At 39.2% G+C, this 23,111-nt stretch overlaps 1 protein-coding gene across 1 annotated transcript in view; it reads right to left on the bottom strand.

Annotated features, from left to right (window-relative positions):
* The window catches only part of LOC117557422 (integrin alpha-5-like), a 72,377-nt gene extending 51,206 nt beyond the window's left edge, over positions 1–21,171 (bottom strand). The window contains exons 1-4 of the mRNA XM_034233256.1: positions 20,802–21,171; positions 7,143–7,267; positions 1,813–1,913; positions 398–521 (exon numbers count right to left, since the gene is read on the bottom strand). Coding sequence (XP_034089147.1) covers positions 398–521; positions 1,813–1,913; positions 7,143–7,267; positions 20,802–21,001 — 550 coding nt within the window. The 5' untranslated portion in view covers positions 21,002–21,171. The remainder of the gene's footprint in view (positions 1–397; positions 522–1,812; positions 1,914–7,142; positions 7,268–20,801) is intronic.
* Between the last annotated feature and the right edge of the window lie 1,940 nt (positions 21,172–23,111).

Genomic DNA, 23,111 nt, shown 5'->3' with positions numbered 1-23,111 from the left:
GGATGGTCATTATCTCAACAAACTCACACTGGTGTTTGTTATTCTCCTCTAGTTCAAGCAAACAAAAGCATTTTACTCTGAGCAGATGAAATGTTAAAGATAATTTATGGACGTATATTCGCAAAGGACATCAGGGAATGCTTTCCTCGGGGTAAGGGTTAGGGTTGTTATCGTATCTGTTTGTGTTATGAATCCAGAGTCAGATCTGAGTCAAACACAGACCTGTCCATTTCACTTTGCATTTTCTTTACATCACGTCTAATTTCTTGAAGACCAAAACAGAGCTAAAAGAAGATATTTACAAGGTGGAAAGACACAGACTAAACACTGAATACTAATGTCGCTTTTGGACTAAGGTAAACTACACTTGCCTCTCTGAAGGGTCGCAGAAACTCACCTGTTCGGCACGGTGCGTACTCAACAAAAGTTTTCAGACTGTCCACAGAGAGGTAGCAGGTTCCTGTGACATCAGCGAAGGGTTCGTCATGTTCGGTTCTCCAGTAGTACCGGGGAGCACAAGCCTGGCAAACATATAGAGAGAAACCTCTCAATGACATCCTGACCTTCTCCCTAAAACATCACTTATGCAATCAAAGCTTATCCACTGTAACTACACCCAGATCGTCTGTTAAGCTTTTAGAGCCCTTGAAATTTGGAAACTAGTAAAACGGTACTCGATGGACATAAAAGATTGGAGGGTGGGCTCGTTTTCTTGGTAGAAATACAAAAGCAGCTGCAAGTTACGGAGGAAACAATGTGTGCTGTGAGGAATCTACTTCCATGGCCACAGGGTTACATTATATGAGCCATATGGAGTTTGTGGAATAACAGGTTGTTAGGAATAGCTGGGGAATGTCTCAAATGTTTACTACGCATTAAGCAGCAGCTGTGTACTGCTTTGCATTTCATGTGCAGTAATATATTTGATTTTATTTGCCATACTCATGGTTTAGTGCTCACCCTTCCTCCTTATAAAAGTGCAGCATATTGCTTCAAAATGCCATAAACTGGGACAACCTTTAAACTGTGTTAGTATCTGAACTATGGTTATGGTACCAACTAGTGTACCCTGCAATATAAGATCAACACTGCCTCCTATTTTCAATGTCTTCTACATTAATTAACAATGCTAACTTGTTGCCTGGGACCTATTTGTGTTGCTGTTTTTGATTCCAACTAAATTGGATAACATGAATATAGCTATTGTTACTGTTAGCATTCAGCGTTCACTAACTCTCTGTATAAAAGCTAATGGAAAGTTCATTACAAACCTTTTAACATTATATGGAAACTGACAATATAGTTTACCTATGTTTACCATTTTTAAATCATTGAGGGAACATTCTGCAACCTTGTCTGAAGAGTACATCGAGCTAACCCACATGGAGTTCCTATTACAAAATCCCCAAAATACAATTCAATTTACCCTTCTGCACTACTGTGGACACTTTTGGACTTTACATTTTGAGTATTGGGATTGTTTTGGTAAGAGTATTATATTTAGAAAGTTGAACATTATCTTTTATTATAAGTCTATGTAAACTTTGTAGCTAAAATGTACATTTTTCGAACATTGGCATTATGTAAAGGTCTAACAATCAAAATGTGATGATCAGTGCTAAAAAGTAACTCATTGAATAATGTCAAAATGTAGTATTTTTATGGAAATTGAAGGAAAATGTGTTTATTTTTTATCAAGAACTGTACAAAAAAGAAGTGCACCAAAATCAATGTCATTGCCCAATATTTTGTAGTTCATGATGAATAAAAAAAATATTTAAAATCATCGACAGTTCAATTTCTAATTCTTACCAGGATGCTGTTGCCATGGGAACGCAATGTAGCTCCGAACCACTGATGGGACTTGAACTCCACCTGAGTGTTCACGTTGTTTATGTAAAAATATCGATCGCCTAGAACAAAATAGAGGAGAAAAAAACACACATTTAAGATCATATTTAAGACAACCAAGATAAGATAAGACTTTATTTATCCCGAAGGATATTGTTGTGCCAGAGTTACAAAAAATACAATAAACACAGCATGATAGTAAAACTGTACATTAAAAGTGCAGTAAAAAAGCAATTAAATCAAATTAAAATATCTACAGCAGGGGTGTCAAACTCAATTTCATCGCGGGCCACATTCGCATAAAGGTTGCACTCAAAGGGCCGGTTGTAACGATATAAATATATAATATAAATATAAAATAATGTATTATATTACATTATTTCCTCTGCATTGGATTATTATCGGATAGGATAATAACTTAGTAATTAACTACGTCTGAAAGCAGAAGTCCAGGGCAAATAATTGCAAGTCTCTTCAGTGCGCATGTCACAAAACGAGATGCATTGTGGGACATGTAGTTTGTGGGCAACCTGCTTCTGTAAAGGCATGTAACCGTATAATAAACGTATTATATTCTTTGCAAGCTCTTGCGGGGCCACATAAAATGAAGTCGCGGGCCGGATTTGGCCCCCGGGCCTTGAGTTTGAGACCCCTGAACTACAGGAAACATAGACGGTCACATCATTAATGTAAATACCTACACACCTTGTCTTCTTGGAAAATGTGACTTCAGTGATTTCATGATTTGCTATTCTAAGTAAGTCAAAGATCCCCTTGTCATCAGTGTTTGATTTCCGTGCTGTCAGGGCCTCATTTGAGTGTGTTCCCCACATATTCTTGGCTTTTTTACATGGATATTTTATAGCCTTGTTCCAGGGCTCTGCAGTCTTAATCCATCCTCCATGCTCGGCAGACATCAAAAAGCTCAAAGGGACTCGGACCTTGTTGTTACTGTAAACCAAACGGCTGTACTTCATTGTCAGGATCTGTTTTAAGAAGAGGCCCATGGAGGTACGAAGGCAATGAGCAGTGATGGAAAAGGGGGAAGGAGGAGTGATCTAGGTGTGTGTAAATGTTGTACTTTTGCAGCCTCAGCAGCATTAAACCTTCTCAAGTTTTGTTCTCAACAACAACATGCTCTAAAATGATTCATTTGGAGACGTAAGACGGTAATATTTCTTCTTTGATTGCTATTCCCGGTCCACTAAATGTCTTTATAGGTGAGCCAGGTTGAGTTTACTTCCAATGGCACTCTGTAAAAACAAATCCCTGCCTGGGAAACACAGATCATTTGGGACTGATCCGACTCTTTTAAAGGGGCCCTGTAGTGCTTTTTAGGGTTTTCACTTTCCTGTAGTGTGTTCTATAGGGTTGTGAGCATGTACATGGTCTGCAAAGGATAAACACACTATGTAACACTGTTGGTTAGCGCTCCAACACATCGTGATAGGCTAAGGGGCGGGACATCTCTAAGCGGTGGACCAATCACAACAGAGCCGGCCAGCTAACCAATCAGAGCAGACTGGGCTCTGGTTTCAGACAGAGGGTGCAGAAGAGCTTTTTGAACATTAAAGCATGGAGACATGTCCCAGTAATTGTTTGGTAAAAGCGAAAATGCTTGATGTATGGGATTCACCATTGTCCAAGTAGATGAATTGAGAGGCGGGACTTCTGTGGTTACTTTTGCTGGATACCCTAAGCCAGGTTGCCGACCCCTGCCCTAAGCTATATGACTTTACTACCAATAGTTAGCATGACTTGAACATAAAAAAAAATGTGTGGGGGTTTTCCTCGTCGATCCTAATTTCTTCTACATGCAGGAATTTACTCACACCTACTGCTCAGCTCAAAAATGTTTTTTTGCAATTCAGCATTCTTGAAAATCATTTAAGAAAAACCTGACGCCCTAAATCACAATTGCATACTTTTGTTAGTGCATGGGTAAGCTGTGTGGTCGATTCTCTGATATGTTTGCCTGCTGTGAGACATTAAACTCCTCTGGCTGTGTTGCAGTGCCTGTTTGGCTAATGAAGTCTGGGCTGTGCCCTTAAACACACCGTGAATCCTGAGGCCTGCAATGGGAAATGCAAGAAACCAAAAGCATAAGCATGTGAGTGTAAATATGTGTGTGTGCAGAGATGGCAAAAGTACACACATCCTTTACTCAAGTAGAAGTACAGATACTCGTGTTTAAAAATACTCTGGTAAAAGTAGAAGTACTGACTAAACTTCTTTACTCAAGTCAAAGTAAAGAGGCTTTGAAATGTACTTCAGTAAAAAGTACCCATAACTAGCAGCTGCTTTAAAGAGTACCTGACCTCCCTTTATATTAATAGAACAATAATGTCATTGTTAGCTAATGAATGTTTCCATGCTGAACAACGGCAACATGACAACGTTTCCATTGGTCCCTCTTCTTTAGAGAAGACCAGGAAATGATGGATACACGGATCGTGTTCAAATCAATAGGCACGCAATGACTCTAAAGAATAATGATCACGCATCAAACACACATTCAGACTAAAGGAACCAGCTGTTTGGAAAATGAGAGAAGTAAGAAGTACAGGTATTTGTGTTCAACATGTAAGAAGTAGAAAGTACAGGTATTTGAGTTCAACATGTGAGAAGTAGAAAGTACAGGTATTGAGTTCAACATGTAAGAAGTAGAAAGTACAGGTATTTGTGTTCAACATGTAAGAAGTAGAAAGTACAGGTATTTGTGTTCAACATGTAAGAAGTAGAAAGTACAGGTATTTGTGTTCACATGTAAGAAGTAGAAAGTACAGGTATTTGAGTTCAACATGTAAGAAGTAGAAAGTACAGGTATTTGAGTTCAACATGTAAGAAGTAGAAAGTACAGGTATTTGAGTTCAACATGTAAGAAGTAGAAAGTACAGGTATTTGAGTTCAACATGTAAGAAGTAGAAAGTACAGGTATTTGAGTTCAACATGTAAGAAGTAGAAAGTACAGGTATTTGTGTTCAACATGTAAGAAGTAGAAAAGTACAGGTATTTGATTCAACATGTAAGAAGTAGAAAGTACAGGTATTGAGTTCAACATGTAAGAAGTAGAAAGTACAGGTATTTGAGTTCAACATGTAAGAAGTAGAAAGTACAGGTATTGAGTTCAACATGTAGAAGTAGAAAGTACAGGTATTAGTAGTTCAACATGTAAGAAGTAGAAAGTACAGGTATTTGTAGTTCAACATGTAAGAAGTAGAAAGTACAGTATTGAGTTTCAACATGTGAGAAGTAGAAAGTACAGGTATTTGAGTTCAACATGTAAGAAGTAGAAAAGTACAGGTATTTGAGTTCAACATGTGAGAAGTAGAAAGTACAGGTATTTGAGTTCACAACATGTGAGAAGTAGAAAGTACAGGTATTTGAGTTCACATGTGAGAAGTAGAAAGTACAGGTATTTGAGTTCAACATGTGAGAAGTAGAAAGTACAGGTATTTGAGTTCAACAGTGTAGAAGTAGAAGTACAGGTATTTGAGTTCAACATGTAAGAAGTAGAAAGTACAGGTATTTGAGTTCAACATGTGAGAAGTAGAAAGTACAGGTATTTGAGTTCAACATGTAAGAAGTAGAAAGTACAAGGTATTTGAGTTCAACATGTGAGAAGTAGAAAGTACAGGTATTTGTGTTCAACATGTAAGAGTAGAAAGTACAGGTATTTGTGTTCAACATGTAAGAAGTAGAAAGTACAGGTATTTGAGTTCAACATGTAAGAAGTAGAAAGTACAGGTATTTGTGTTCAACATGTAAGAAGTAGAAAGTACAGGTATTTGTGTTCAACATGTAAGAAGTAGAAAGTACAGGTATTTGAGTTCAACATGTAAGAAGTAGAAAGTACAGGTATTTGAGGTCAACATGTAAGAAGTAGAAAGTACAGGTATTTGTGTTCAACATGTAAGAAGTAGAAAGTACAGGTATTTGAGTTCAACATGTAAGAAGTAGAAAGTACAGGTATTTGTGTTCAACATGTAAGAAGTAGAAAGTAAAAAGCCGTCAGAAAAATAAGTAGTGGAGTAAAGTACTGATACCAGAAAAATGTACTTAAGTACAGTAACAAAGTATTTGTACTCCACTACTTCCCACCTCTGTGTGTATGTGTGTGTGTTTTCGGTATGTTTCGGAGGCAGAAAATGTGTAAACAGTGTGTAGATGAGTATTTGTGTACGCAGAGTTTACATAGCCGCAGCTCCCAGTCTGATATCAACGTACGATAAGTTCGACCCTGTGATCCTCAAACGGTGGTCCTTATCACTTCCTGTATTTCTGATGAGGGTGATTATTTTTCAGGGGGCAGTTCAGGTCCTCTGGGGTCCTCTTTGTCCCTATTATGACTCTCCACTAATTAAAGAACGCTCACAACACTGGGCCCGAGTCCAACAGGAAATCAAAGCTCTGTGAAAACACTGCAAAATACAGACAAGGTCCCAAAATGGAGACCTTAGCGGTGGGGGAGGAAAGCCAGGTATTAAAGCTAACGAAAACAGAAGCAATGGATTAGACGCTGTAAATATCTGCACTTCTGACCTCAGGGTCACAGTTAACCCGGGATGCTACCTTTGGCTTCTCTCAGACACTTTTTATGGATGGTTAGAGACAGATGTTAACGACTCGCTTCTGTCTCAAACAGTTTAACATCTCTGTTGGTGAAAGTGACATTTTTACTTCCATGTCCTTGAACAATGTGATTTACAACCTCATAATGGTGATGATGTAGGGACAATTCTCTCCATTGGATTTGCAATATTGAAGGGGCCATATTTTTGCTTTTTAGGGTGTTCTCTTTTCTGTAGTGTGTTATATAGTTCTTTGTGCATGTAAATGGTCTGCTAAGGCTAAAATCCAAAATCCCACACACTCATCCCCGCCTGAAATGCCTCTATTGGACTCCTTTGTTTACTTAACACAACGACATTACTATGTAACACTCGTGCTTCTATTGGCTAGCGCTCCAACACATTGTACGTGATAGGCTAAGGGGCGGGACATCTCTTACGGTTGACTAATCAGAATATAGCCGGCCAGCTAACCAATCAGAGCAGACTGGGCTCTGGTTTCAGACAGAGGGTAATAAGAGATGCTGCAGCACAGGCAGTATGAGAACAATAAAGAGCTTTTTGAACATTAAAGCATGGAGACATGTCCCAGTAGAGACACAATTTACAAATATGAACCTGAAAATGAGCATAATAGGGCCCCTTTAACGTGGCTTGGAGATCACATTTGTATCCACGAAGAGGAAGACTCGTCAAATTACATTTTACAAGACACCCTACCTTGCTTGTCGAAGTGGATCATGCTGCAGTTATCGTGTCTCCAGGGGCACGAGAACACGCCTCCTCCTTCAGTGATGTCCGGCTGGCTGGTGTTGGCTTTCGGAGCACCGATCAAAACACTGAAGCTAGAGCAGGAGGAAAGAAAAAACGTAAATTGCGGTGACGGGACTGTGTCCAGGAAAAGTGCAAGATTACGCCAAGTAACATTTGTGTTGATCTCAAATCAAAACAAATGGAATCAAGTGCAATTATCCTGTCTTAAAAGAAGTGTTGTCTTACAGCTGATGAAAAGAGGATCAATCTGGACAAAGAAGGGGGGTAAAAAGGGTCTGAAGGGTACATTATGAGCCTACATATGATATGCCAAGAGTATTTATTTTGTTGCCGGTGAGTTAGATGAGATTAACGTTGAAACTACCACATTGCTTTTGAAAACTACACTGAAAAAACTGAACCGTTGACTTTAAATAAATGTATCATGTCAACAGATTTCACATTAGGTTAGTTGAAAGCAATAATATTAAGTTTGAATAAAAAATATTATGTTTAACTTAATATTATTGCTTTCAACTAACCTCGTAAAGTCTGTTGACATACTACATTTAATTAAAGTCAACATTTCAGTTCTTTCAGTGCAGGGCTGGACCGTAATATGCCCATATTCTTTTGTTGTCTAAGGATTTAAGGATTCAAGTATTTGTGCGATCATCTTGGAACTTATTTATCCATAATTAAGAAAATGTCCAAAAAGTGCACATTGAACCAAACAATTCTGAATTTCCAAAAAACACACCAAACATTTAAAAAAGGGAATCCGGTTTTTCAATAACAATGAATATACACTTTAGAAAAACTCAATTGACACTTTCTGTATAAGCAGGGGTGCACATAACTGGTACGCAGGTAGGCCTACGCATGCGCGGCAACAATCTGAAATGCGTACTTTCACTTGTGTCATAAAGCGCATTTGCGTACCGACGTACTTGTGAAGCTTTTCCAGAAGGCGTAGTCGGTCTCCGTGTGCACAGACAGGGCTGCTGTTAACGTCGGTCTGTACAACGGAATTGTGCCAAAACTAGCCAACCGGCTGCGGAGGGAGACTCCCCCCCTTCACTGGAGAACTGCGCTAAAACAGCTGATCACAACGTTCACGCTCTGCGGTCATGAAGTACTCCACTAGCAGCAGCCCCCCCCCCCCCCACCGTTGACGTTCGCGATATAGAGGGCTTCATCAAATAACTTTGAGTGGAGCCAGAAGTTGGAGTACCAAACACTGACTCCAGGTACTCATCTGAGTACCTCACTTACCTCATTCACACCAACGCAACTCCGGTTCAAGATCCGTGCTAGAGCTTTTCAGGTTCAGAACCAGTTCTTCGGTTTAGCTCTGGCTCTCTTCACACCGCCCATAGTCCGACTGGTAATGCGTCGTTGCGTCATCGTTTGCGTCATGACGTAACCGTTTGCGTGCCTGCTTCATAAAGCCAAACCGTGTGGATGAAATCAGTTGCATTCATTTCTTATGGCTCTATCTGCAGCGTTTCCGGAGTCATTTCTGTGGTTTAGTTATATTCTTATAAAAACTGTACTCGTGTCAATAAAGGTTTTTTTAAAACACAACTGCTTCCGAGGTCGGTCTTATTTCTTAAGGTGGACTGAACCATGAGTGTGGAGTCACGTTGTATCTTTCATTTAAATGAACTGTAACCTTCACCCAGGTATGTACCAGCTGTTCTCAAATGAACACGTGAAGTAAAGTTTAATATTTATAGTTTTATAGATTTATAATGAGTTATAATGAGAGGTGATCAACGTGAATGCTCAGGTTCCACCTTAACACGCAGACACGTTGCTTCACCATGAGCAGGAACCTTTATACAGTCTATGGCAGAAACTCTGAAACTCTTGTTAAGTTTCTCCATCGTTGTGAACAAACTGGATAAAACGCAGGCTTTTTGTTGTTGTTCAGGAGTTGATCTGTCTCTGCCCCCGCCTCGACGTAAGCGTGACGTATGTGGTGCTTTTGCTCTGGCCGGACAATTTTTTGGTGCTTGAAACGAACCGGATTCCGGAGCTAAGAGGCTGCTCCGCTGCGGTGTGAAGAGGAAAACCCGGTGCTTTTCAAGCTCCAGCTCCGAACCGGCCCTGAAACACCGTTGGTGTGAATGAGGTAACTGAGAAAGTGATGTGCACCCCTGTGTATAAGTATGTATTGAAGTAGACTAAAAGAAACGTGTAGCATCTCAGACAAGAATAGAAAAATGTCTCATTGTCTCTTAACTCAGTAGAGAAAGCAAGACACAGAAGTCATTTATACAACACTACTATACAAAGTGGTTCCAAAGGTTATCATCCCCTAGTTTATGGGGTCTCTTCCACAGCACATGGTTCCCATACACACACTTAAAGCTCAGTTTACATCGTTCACCTCAGTGGCTGTTCTTCTGCAGATCCCTGTCATTTTCACTAACAGTTAGTAATGGAGGATTTTAAAAGTCTGAAAGAGGAGAAACACTGAGTCCAGAATCGCTGCCCAGAAGGTTAAACATCCGTCTTTACTCCACAATGTCACATATTGTAACATTAAGTTAAGCTGAAGACTTGTAACCGCAGCATGAGGTCAAAGTCAGCAACGAAATCCTTTATCCTCGGTTACGGAGGAGTATCATTTTTGCCTCAAGCCAGGTAGAGTCAGTGTTAATCTTGGCAGCTATTTTAGATTTAGTCTTTAGACGAAAATGGTTATTAGTCTCAGTCACATTTTAGTCCTTTTTATCCTTCCTAGTTTTAGTTTTAGTCGACGACAACTCAACACGTTTTAGTCCAGTTTTAGTCGATGAAAAATCATTACATTTTAGTCAACTTTTAGTCCAAATGTTTTCTCTCTTTAAACTAATTCAGTTGTTCAAGGTTCTTTATTTTGCCATACGAACAGTGTAGTTATGCCGATGAAAATCTTAGGTCACAGGCTTCTCCAACAGTGCAACACAATAACACAGATAAACAGAACAATATAGTGCAAGTAAATAGTTGATACAAAAAGAAAAATAGTTTAAAAAAGTGAAATAGTTAATACAGGTATCTGAAATTGGAATCAAGGTGACAGTATCAAGTGTTGAAATTCATAAAGCAACATTTCACTCTCTTAACACTTTACTTGTGTAATTATGTGAGTGACGTGTGCAGATTCCCAGAATCCCTACTGATTCAACCAATGATGCATTTTGACAGACAAGACGGACAATAGGGGGAAAATATCCTGCATTTTGAATGTCCGATAGTCCACCCTTAACACCTTAGTCTCGTCTCGTCAGCGAAAACCAAATATACATTTCGTCATAGTTTTTATTATCAAATATCTATTTTTAGCTCGTCATCGTCTCGTCTTAGTCATGTAAAAAAGGTTGTTGACGAACTTAACACTGGGTAGAGTATACATTTATGTAGGATATGAGGTGTGGGGTTACCATGCAACAATGAGGTTTCTTGGAAAATGAAATATGGAAGTGAAAACAGTCGTATAATGACATTTGATCACCTCACAAAGGTGTTAACTGTTTCTGTCTGCTGCTGGTGATGAGCAGGTAGTATACAGTGAAATATAAAAATAACACAATGAGTTGAAAGACCCTAAAACTCAGTAGAGCTTAGGGACTGCAAAGCCAGTAAAACATCCTTTGGGTTAGTCACTTTCAACACCTTTTCCATTAGTTGTATAACTGTAACCGTTTCTGTACAAATATTGAATAGAGAAGCTTTTAGGTTCGCTTGACACATAATAATGATGTATCGAAACATCATCAACAAAACAGATAATGATTACGAGTCATATTGGGCTAACAAAGAACAGGGAATGTATGGTTTTAGTTTCAGACTGGTCTTCTAGAAAGACTCAAACAAAAAATGTGATAACTGTGTTAGGGTGTGAAAACAAGTCACTGTTGACTCATTTTAATGTTTCAAGCCAAACCGTGAACTTTTACAGAACCAAGTAGTTGTTGTTCAGTTATTTCTTTCGTTTGCTTTGAATTTGCAATGTGTTTAAAACTTAAAATAGTTTTATGAAACGTTATTTTGTAGGAGACTGGATTGTTAGGGTTTTTATATAGTCCAGATAAAGCTGTGTTCATTCAAGAGTTTTTCTCATAATGAAGAAATGAACAATATAGGAAGCTTAGCAACTGCACTAAAAATACACACTCCGGTATCAGATCGGTCCGGAGCAATGAGAATGTAATAACTGTAATTGCCAAGATTGTAATCAGCAAGTTAGGAGAAGTGGCCTTAAGCATTTCTCCCTGTGTCCAAAAGGTTTCAGCCTTGAAATATATGAATGGCAAGGCGTATGTGTGAATATCATGCACTTAAACCCACATGCAAACGTACACATGCAAGTGTTTGTGTATAATAAGCCAGCTGTGCTTTCAAGGTTTTCAGACAAAGCGGTTAAAAGGCCTGGTGCTGAGCGAGTTTCCCAACCTACTGTAAGACGCTGGTGACTGATGACATTAGCAGAGATGAGAGGGACTCTGTACTCCCCCCCCCCCCCCCCCCCCCCCCCCCCCCCCCTCCCCCAAAATGTCTGGAGAGCACAAGAGGAATATGTACATGGCTGGATAAGCTCTTCTTATAAACCACTCACTCCACAGCCACTCTTTAAGGGCCGTCTCTCACAAAGCTACAGGACTTTTTAACCACTGCCGCCCTCCACCTGTGATCTCTGCACGTGTGGAGCTTTTAAGAGACAATTAAAAGCTCTTGAAATTTAATTTTACAACAATACCAGGAGGTGTATCAATGGGATGACGGATGTTTTTGTTGTGACCTGAAATAAGGATTCCTTTCCTTTAACTCACACTCAACGGGAACATCTGCAAAGAGGGAAAAGGCTTAAAGGCACGGCCCGGGTCAATGATGCAACATGTCGTTTAACTCAAGGATTTATGAGTTCAAGTGAAAACATTTACACACGCACATTATTCTGAAGCTAGTCATCGCCTAATGACAGGTCTTTGTCAGTCTAGATGTTCCTATGCATGGACGCCTACTCAGAACATTATCTTCTACACAACATTGTCCTTAAAGATATTCCAGATATTCAGTAATTTTACGCTTTTCGGGAGGGCTGCTCAATTAATCGTATTTTAATCGCAATTACGATTATGGCTTGCAATGATTACGAAAACAACGTAATCGAAATAAAACGATTATTTTTGTATTAGGCCTATTACTTTTTTTATTATTATTATTACTTTTTTTATTATTATTATTACTTTTTTTATTATTATTATTACTTTTTTTTTTTTTTTTTTTTTCAGTTGAATTATACTTACGGCCCGTCCACACAGCAGCGTGCGTTGACGCTTGGCGCTGGGCGTATCTGAAGCTTGGGGATTTTTTGCGAGCAACGCGACCAACAACCAATCACATGAATCTCCCGCCCCCGACATACAAAGCAATAGCAATGTTAAAACGAAGTAAACTGGATATAAAATCCCCAAACAGGCGAAAACCTACCAGTTTCACCCACTGTCTCTGCCACCTCCCTCCATGCCTCGCTCCTCCGGTTTGTATCCCGGTGTCAGTGCTTCTCAAAATGTGGTCCGCGGACCACTGGTGGTCCATGAGCGCCCCCTAGTGGTCCGTGAGTATATTGGTAAAATTTCACATTTGAAATAAATACATTTAAGTTTTCCGCACTCTCGCAGGAATATCTCCGCAATGGAGCGAGCTTAAGTTTCACTTTCGATTGCATGATATAGCCCAGATAAACACCTTCATCACACATGTGGCCACTTGTTTGTACCATTTTCAGGCGATTTGTAAAAAACGATGTGTTTTTGGATATTTGTGGAGTTAGGTGGTCCGCGAGTGTTTTTGTATTGGTTAAGTGGTCCTTGGTATGAAAAAGTTTGAGAAACACTGCGGTAGATGAACAGAGACTGATCATACAGCACCGGGTGATTCACTACCTCTATAATGAATTTTCCCTCCATTTTTTGGAATATGAGGAAATGACCTGCGTAGTCTCTCCCAGCATACACGCGGTTTGATTGGCTAGCGCTTGTACTGGCAGATTTGCATAAACGGGATTTCATTGGCTAACGCCCCCGTCGAGGCGTCAAAAGTTGAACATTGCTCAACTTTTGAAGCCAGCAACGCCAGCAACGCTCCACGTCGCTTCCCAAAATGCAGTTCGGCTAAAAGTGATATCACCCCATTCAAAGTGAGTGGGCAGAAGCGTTGGAAGCTTCAACGCACGGCGTTGTGTGGACGGGCCGTTAAAGTTCAGGGTAATCAACTGTTAAAAACATACGGTTCAAATTGTTTTCCTCCAATAAATTGACGTTTTCAAAGTAAATGGATAATCGTTTTTAATAATCGTGATATCAATTATTGACCCAAATAATTGAGATTATGATTTTTGCCATAATCGAGCAGCCCTACTTTTCGGCTGCTAAATGTATTTCAATGCTTCATTTTAAGGGGTACAGTACAGGCCAACCAGGTAAAGAGCCACTGAGCTATAATGATAAGATCGTACATTACATTTTGCAATAAACTACAATATTTGTCCATGAAACCCACAGAGCTTCTTGATCCAAGCAAACCCTGGTCAGTTTTCTTGAGATGTTATCTGGATTCTTATAATAAACAGGATATGATGCTTACATGAGCCCGAGCCCCAACCTCAAATTCAGTTTTGTTTGGGTAGCATGCAATTACATTCAGTAAACTCACACAGAATGTGGGTGGCCCAGACATGTCTCTCATGTTACTCAATTAGGGTTTTCTTGTAGTATTTGTATCTAGTAGAAAAATCCCCAACCCTTTTAGATCCTACATTTGCTCTGAACACTGACTGTGACTGCCTGTTCAGTTCAATTGTGCTATCAACGTTAGCCATTTGGTAGCATGTATTGTATACAGGGTTCATACACTTTTTCACCAATGATTTTCAATGACTTTTCAATGACTTCTCCATGACCTTTACCTAATTTTCCATGACCAAAAACATTACTCTTTCTCGGCGGTACTGAAAATGGTTTATTTTAACATGGAACAGGAAAATAAGGTCTGCATATGAAACATGTTGTGCCTATCTAAAACAAATCCAATAGGCTTACTTACTAGCTTCTACAGGCTAAAGCAACTAAAATCTCTCACCAGCAAAACACCTCGTCAGTTAAATGCCATTTTACGTTTCATTACTATACGATACAGTATTATTATGTCGGCGATTAGATAAAATATAAATTATATATGATGCAACTTTAGTTACATTTCCATAACTTTTCCAGGGCCTGGAATTAGCATTTTGAATTTCCATGACTTTTCCAGGTTTTTAATGACCGTAAGAAGAACCCTGAGTAGAGTTCATATATAGGCTGTCAAACATAAGAAAATTATGGATTATACCTAATAAATTATCCAACATTTAAACACACTGCCAACAACGCTAATTCTCGGCATGCTAACACACCTGCAATGTAAATGCTAGCATCTTAATGTTAAGCAGGTATTATATTGAACATTAACAAATAAGAACTTAACATAAGTACAAATGAGGCTGGTGGAAATGTCAGTATTATAATGGCAGATCTTGGGTTACACTAAAGTATCGGACAGAAACGTTGAAATGATTGTGGCCTTAAAGGAAAAAACTATGGATTTCACTGTAAATCAAAAATATCAGCCTTCTGGCGACACTACAATGGATGTTAAAGGATGACCAAAGTCAGCAGGAATTATCCACGATAAAACCATGAATGTATGCACAAATATGACCGCTATTCATCCAATTGTTATCACAATATTTCGCCTCGGCCAAAGCAGACGATCCAACCAGTCAAAGTTGCCATCCCTAGAGCCATGATGCAATTGTTGGTTGTTTTTCACTATTGAACCATCTCTAGCAACACACTTGAGTCCTGCCTTCTGATTCAGACATATTGACTTTAACTGGACATGTGTGCGGAGGCAGTGAAAACAGAGACAGCAACTGGGGTAATTGTGAGAATGCATGAGAACCAGCAGAAAGCATCCCATCAGCAGAATAAGAAAACATCTCATGGAAAGCATCCGTTTCCTGTTGTGTTGTTTACCTACCACAAGACCAAATTCCCTAAATTCATGAAGATGTCCAAAAGGGGTTGAGAGCTGTCAAAACACACGAGTTTGGTCAAAAACAAAGGTTGTATTGTTCAGCGAAGGCACAACGATTGCAGGGGAAAAGGGGCTTAGTCAGTACAAATTGGTCTAAATCAACATCTCAGTAATGACTCAACAACATGCTCTCTGACTGCCAGGAGAGAATCTTAACCAATTTCCTCACAGGAAGATATCTACATTCATTACACTAACATTGGTTTTACTGTGCGACCAACGAGGATGTTAGTGAGGGATAGTGGTGGGGAAAGTACTCTTATGGCGCGTTTCCACTGCAGCGGGTAGCTCGCTTTAAGCGTGCCGAGCCATGCGGGGCCCGTTTTTGGGTGCGTTTCCACTTGGCCTAGTTTGGCCCGGGGCTACTTTTTCACCTTTTTTCTGGCCCGACTAAATCGTGGTTCTAGGGCCAGGAACAACCAGGCTAAGTCGGGCTGAGTATGCTAAACTAGAGAGAGAATCGCTGGCAAGGGGGCTACAACTACAACAAGATGAACATATTTGACCGTGATTTAATTGTAATACACGTTTCAAAATGATGCCGAAGTAACAACATACTGATACCGGTTAGTAAAAACTATGAATTAATGCTTTGACAAGTCTGCAGACAGACGGCAGGTGAGAAACCCTTTTAAAATGCGTGTTTTCTAAATGTAGCTTGGCTAAGCTAACGTTATATATGCTCCGACCGTCCACACTCACAACAACGGCCTATACAGACATAAATAAACCAGCGACTGTATTTGCCATGACACAGACAGTCTGTGGTTTGTACTTGTTTAACTTTTGTCTAGTTTCTGAACAGATATGAAGAGCTGTGAGCTCTGAGGGCTAACAGCTAACGGCTGTGTTGTTTTTCTGGGGCTCTCATTGAAGATGACGTCACGGCTCCGCCTACACTGCGTTACTATAGTTACTGCCCCAGTTCCTAAACTGTAATGGAAACGCAGCATTAAAGTGAGCCGGGCCTAACAAGGCCTAACCAAACCGAGCGAGGCCTGCAGTGGAAACGCGCCATTAGTAAAGTTAACTCAAAACTAATTGCATCAAAATATACTTTAAGTACCAAATGTAAAAATACACATTATGAATAACGGTCTGTCATTTCTGAATAGTGTATGTTAGTTGATTGCAGTAATAATGCAGTCATGTGTTCATTACTTTATTGTTACAGCTGGGTGTTGTTTACAACTATCCCCTAGGTAGAAATGAAAGTCTGTACATAAAGTATTTCAACCAACAGACAAATTCATTGTAACTGACGTTGTTAAAAAGTAAGGCGATTATTATTTTTCTTTGACCTACTTTATTTATTTATATAAATGAAAAAAAGGGGGTACATGTTGGTACCATGCTCTTTCTTGATTGTGAAAATTCAATAAATATATCTAAAAAAACGAGTGGAGTAAAGACTTTAATATTTTGAGTTGAGCGGAGTAGAAGTAATACTGACACGGAGCTGATAAGGAGTAAATGAAATGTGTATGGCTTAGATCTCCCAACACCTTTCACAGGAGCAGCTACTAAACATTTTCCACTACAAGCTGCTCTCCAGGAGGTTATCATAAAGCAGATTAACAGCTGATATGCACTACATTTCTGTCGTCATCCGAAGAACAGCTTCCAGGTGATGTAACACATCCTTTCTGGCTCAGCAGCAGCAGCTGCTGTGAACAGCTGGCTGAGGGCGGTTCAGCTGGACAAGCCAAATGTGTTTCAACGTCTCCAAAAGTGATATAATGCTATGTTGAAATCATCTTGTTAGCTTGGTGGCTGTAAATCTACTGTAGTGTATGGTCAGTTCATCCTCAATGTCTTTTAGTGGTGTGGAAATAAAAGATTTCTTGTCAATACCATGGAAGATAATGCTACTCCAAGTATCACGTTTTAAATGATCGCGTTGAACTGAATTACACTGATGGCAACTTTTAGCTTCAGCAAAACTCTTTTATAAACTCTAAACTTGACAGAGTTAGTTAGGAGTTGAAGATGCAGTACAGTTAAATAGGTAAAGTACCAATATTCTTAATTATACGCACTTTACAGGTGTTCAGGTACAGGTAGACATACTGGTGGTTGTTAGCTAACAGTTTGTTAAGCTTAAAGTGAGACTATCGTTGTTGCTGAGTACCTGCCACTGTGGCAACAAGTGACCATTATTGTATGATAGCAAATAGCTAAATAGTTTTAGCGTAACAGTAGAACAAATAGATAAGACCAGTAGAATCAGATAACAGTCTCATATCAAGATATCCACCCAAAGTTTGCTAGCATTTGCCACCAAAAGCTTCTTATTAGACAAAGGCTGTAGCAGTAATACCTGAACAAACAAGGGTGCGTTGTGTTGCATATTATTTCAAATTCGTAAGCAGTGAATTCATTTCAGACTCCAAGTATACCCTGGCTTTAACTGCAAAGTTTTCCCTAAGCCTCAATTCAGATTGGAGACCATTACGGGACAGTTTACCCCACACATACAAATACATAGCCTATCTGTCCTCCTACCTGTAGTGCTTTTGATCAATCTAGTATCCGGGTCTGGGGTCAGAAGGAGGACATGTGCATGCAATGTCGTGTAAGTTATAGATAACTTATTGTAAAAGCGTCATTGTGACTTTTTGACCCGCCACCAGAGCTAGCCATATTTTCTAGGAAGCTAACCTGAACCCAAACATCATTACAATCTTGATTGTTTTGGGGTACGATAATGACAGTTAGAGATATAGGCCGTAGAGAATTCTCAAACATAATGGAACAAAAATAATGACCAGTTAGTCTCCTCAAAATAAGCCTAATTCACAGTCAGTGAGATGTTTCGTGTAGAAACTATTGTCCTTCTCCCAAACTATACCTGCTGCCAACCCTATCACCACGCAGAAGGAAGCTAACCTAGCATCGATGAGCTAGCTAACGTCAAAAGCTGTTTACATGTTGGGCTCTCACAAGCACAAGCCTGTTGACAATGAGTAGATATGATGTGATACAGTTGGTGGTTGTAGTTTGGTAGAAAGGAAAATAGTTCCCACATGGAACAGCTCACAACAAAGTATGTTTATTATCTGAAGTAATCGGGTCATGATGTCCTGAAAGAGATGCTATTCAGTTTTTACATGTATTTTGACAACAACAACAACAACAACAACAACAACAACAACAACAACAACAACAACAACAAGAATGCCATACAGTTCCCTTAGAGCAGGGGTGTCAAACTCAAGGCCCGGGGGCCAAATCCGGCCCGCGACTTCATTTTATGTGGCCCCATAAGAGCTTGCAAAGAATATAATGTGTTTATTATACGGTTACATGCTACTTTACAGAAGCACGTTGCCCATAAACTACATGTCCCACAATGCATCTCAAAGTTGACTTTTTTTTCTCAGAATCTGACTTTTTTTCTTCAAAATATGCATTTTTTCTTAGAATTTGCCTTTTTCTCAGAATTATATTTTTTTTCTGCAAATGTCATGTTTTTTCCTCTTTTTTTTTGAATTTGGCTTTTCTTTTTAAATCATTTTGTGACATTCTTACTGAAGAGACTTGCAATGATTTGCCCCAGACTTCTGCTTTCAGATGTAGTTAATTATGAAGTTATTACCCTATCCGATAATAATCCAATGCAGAGGCAATAATGTAATATAATACAATATTTTATGTATATTAAATATTTGTATATGTATTTGTATATAGTCTTAAAGTTACAACCGGCCCTTTGAGTGGCCGAGATGAAATTGAGTTTGACACCCCTGCCTTAGAGAGATATCTCTGGCCAATATCTTCAACACTGAGAAAGTCACACCAAGACAATCTGGATGGATAAATAGCCCTACAGGTAACTAGAGACATATGTTGCTATAATATTTCTGGGGGAAGAGGAGTGAACCGAGCCTTAAGCACAACAACAGTAACATTTAAAATGTCAAATATTAGAATGTAATTGCAAAATATAGGCTACTAATATAACTGGTAGATTTCTGGCAATACAATCTTTGGTAAAAGCTCCGTGACTCGAATGTAATGAAGGATAACGAGAGGCACAAAATGTATGTGCAGCTGGAGAAATGGACAACCATAAATCCACTGGCCTTCATTCATATCCAAGTTGGATTATGACCATGTGTGTGTTCCATTATCGCCCACAGGAGGGTTTTCTCAATGAGCCAAAACAGGTGACGGTATTTGCTGTGTGTGTGAAGAAAGAAGAACATCGTTGATCTTTATCTCACTCAGCAGTTCCTCCTCTGTCAACAGAAGAACCAGTGGGAACCCCCCCCCCTCGTCCCTTCAGTTTCTATTTAGAAGAAACAGATTAGCATATTTCTTACTTTGCTGTAGGTGAACCCCCCCCCCCCCCCCCTCTCCTCTGAATCAAACACACACTCACATGTCTGTTTCCAATCACACTCGGGCTGGAATCCTGTGTGTGTGTGTGGGGGGGGGGGGGGTGTGTGTGTGTCTGTGTGTCTGTCTGTCTGAGAGAGAGAGAGTATTGTATTTTGTGACATATTTCTAATATTACAGTATTTTTGTATTATGTAAATGTTAATTCTACTTTAATGCTTTAACCAAAAACCTTTTTGCACCAAGGAAGCCATTGAATTAAAGTGAGACGTGCAGATATTGAATGACATTTACCTTTGTGCCCTGACAAGATCCATCATTATGTCACTATGGATGTATTTAACAGGAATAAGTTATATTATACGTTTTGAAATTAGTCTAAATATAGTGATAAAAAATGTAGGCTGCTGTGCCAACCAATTAAAGTCATTAAAATATAATATAGGAACAAGATCACCTTAAGATAACCCTAATGCTTAAAAACCACAACATTTTATAGGAACACTGGAAGATTTGCAAAGTCTACAATCAATGTTGATATTCTAGGCTGCAAAATAAAAAATAAATGAAGTATGTGTGCAGAACAGAAATGTAATATGTAGTCAGTGGGGGGACAAGTACTCAGGTCCTTTGCTTGAGTAAAACTAGATTTACTATGGTCCTAAAATACTCCAGTACAGGTTAAAAAAAATCCTGAATTATTACTATTACATAAGTAGAAATACAAAAAGTATTATCAGTCAAATATACTATATCAAAAGTAAAGTACTCAGTATGCAGAAGGCTCTTTTTTGGGTGTTGTCTAAAAATATTATTCAAGCAAATACATGTCAATTAATATTAATGTTGTTGTTTGTCAATGTAGAGCCACTTTTAGATGCTTTTTAAGAGAATCTGGATATTAAAAATGTATGTATTGCATCACATCATGTGTTTTCAAATGCACAAAGTAGCTCATAACTATGAGTGTTGTGATGATGAATGTAGTGGAGTAAAAGTATGTATAGCGTTAAATGGAAACAGTCAAGTATACATTTGAGGAAATGTACTCCCACCCAATGCATGTGTTAGTATATCAAAAGGATGCCATTAGAAAGACAAATGCATAGTCAAAGTGTGAGTTAGTGTTAAAGGCATGCATTGAGACTTTACCTGGATGAGTTGCTCAAGAACTCCACTGAATATCCGAAGTAGCTCCCCGGTGGTCCGGTGAAAACGACGCGTTTCTCCGTGTCCAAGTTAAAAGCGGCGCAAAGCTGCAGAAGAATCGCCACTACAGGTAAAAGCAACACTGCGCTGTGACCACTTTTTCCCCAGGAGCGGGGAGGAGAAAGTCCAGGAACGGTGCCCATCTCTTCTGTTGCGCGTCTCTTCTTTCATTGAGTAGCTGAAGCGCAAAACGCATCATCCGTGCAGAACTGGAGTATTCATAAAGTTCTGTAGTAATCCCTTCAGATCCAACAGGTCCGGTGTTCTGGTCCAGAGTGCATGGTGAAATGTGAGAGAAAAGAGAGTCAGAGAGGGAAAGAGAAAGGGAGGGAAGGAGGGGGATGATTGCAACCTCATTTGGGGTGGAGCTTTACATATTACCAGACTACAGGCTGTGGTGATGCAGTAAACAGATATTACTGCAAAAGTTTCTGCGTCTATTATTAGACTCAGAGGTGGAGGAAGTACTCAGATTATTTAATTTACTACACTGTAAAATACTCAGTTACACAGTGGTGGAAAGTAATTAGGTACACACAGTCTATCGATCTATCTACATTTACTCCAGTTTAAAAAAAGATGTAGCTACTTGTACTCAGTGGTGTAAGTAACTAAGTAGATATACTCAAGCACTGCACTTAATTTTGACGAACGTGTACTTTACTTAAGTGTATTTTATGCTACATTTACTTATACTCCACTACATTTTGGAGGCAAATATTGTACTTTCTACTCCACCAAATATATTAAACACTCACAGTAACTTTTTACATCTAAAAACACATGATATATAATGAGATGCAGTACTGCAAATATACCTAGTATTTTATAAAAACAAATCGTAACTTGGTGCCAGATTGAAAAACAACATTGTTCAATACTCCTACATGTATTAGTACACATTATGCATACTGAATACTTTTACTTTTGTTACTTGAAGTACATATCGCTCATAGTATTAACCTGTTAAGCCCGAGAGACCCGGGTACCAGGGCACTGCCGCAACATCTAGCAGGAAACAGTGTCTGAGGGCATGTTCATTTAATAAACTATGAATGTTTTATATCCATGTAACGGAAAGAAACTCATCTAACTGATCGTTTTAATTTTTTTTCCAAAAAACCCCCCACAATGCTAACGCTGAGCCTCTGAATTAGCAACGAGCGAAAAATGCTAACAGATGACTGCACCGAAATTCACTCACAAAACCTTATTATTTATCTTTGTTGCACATCCAGCCCATCGTTTCACATCGTGAGGGGACACAGAATCGAAGGGTACCCTAATTTTCACTCAATTATACGAACTCGTGGAGATAATAACAAGAACAGACGTCAAAACATGTGGCGCTAGGTAGCTAAAAACACCAACATGGCTCACCTGTGTCGTAGTCTGGTCAAAAGTGGTCTTCAATGGCATTAAAACGATGCTGAAGTTAATCCAATGTGTCTGTGTCACTTTGAATGATTTCTGATAATCCATAAGCAATAAACCTGCGTTTCCGTTTATATAAATCAGACCTAGAGACAACTTCACTCTGGTGCAAAACTGTGTGCGCGAAGCCCACACCTTTTTGTTTTAGACTGTGTGTGAGTGGGGAGATTTCCCTTCGATTCTATTGGCTCTAACGGTCAGAAAGAGATGTCAATCACCAAAATTGACCAATGGGTTCCAGAGAAACGGTAAAACCCCCATTTCCACCCAAATCACCTCAGAGGTAGAGTTTATTTTTGCTAAACCTCTCTAAAAAGGTAAAATGTCACTTGTTTTGCATCAATCTTGATACAGGGTACTTATTATATGTTGTACTTTGGATTCTTAAAGCTTTTAGTCTACCTTACCATCATCCAAGGGTAGTTTTCACTATAAGTAAATAAGAATTTTTGGACGGACACTATAATTTACAGTTTTTTACTATCAAATCAAATCAAGTTTTATTTATATAGCACATTTATAAACGATTTTGGGTCGAGCCAAAGTGCTGTACATAAAATAAAAATAGCCTACAGTAAAGACACTTTACAGCAAATACAACAGCACAGATTGTTCAGAATATCAGTATGAGAAAAACGACACCCTCTATCCTTAGACCCTCTGTCCTTAGACCCTCACATCGTACAAGGAAACACTTCCAGAGAAAACCCACAGTTTAAAGGGGACATGGGAGAAACCTCAGGGAGAGCAACAGAGGAGGGATCCCTCTCCCAGGACGGACAGACGTGCAATAGATGCCGTGTGTAAATCGAAGAGATA

This window comes from Gymnodraco acuticeps, unplaced genomic scaffold (assembly GCF_902827175.1).
Source record: "Gymnodraco acuticeps unplaced genomic scaffold, fGymAcu1.1, whole genome shotgun sequence".
NCBI lineage: Eukaryota > Metazoa > Chordata > Actinopteri > Perciformes > Bathydraconidae > Gymnodraco > Gymnodraco acuticeps.
The sequence above is the reverse complement of the archived record's forward strand: the minus strand, read 5'-3'. Positions and strand labels throughout refer to the sequence as shown.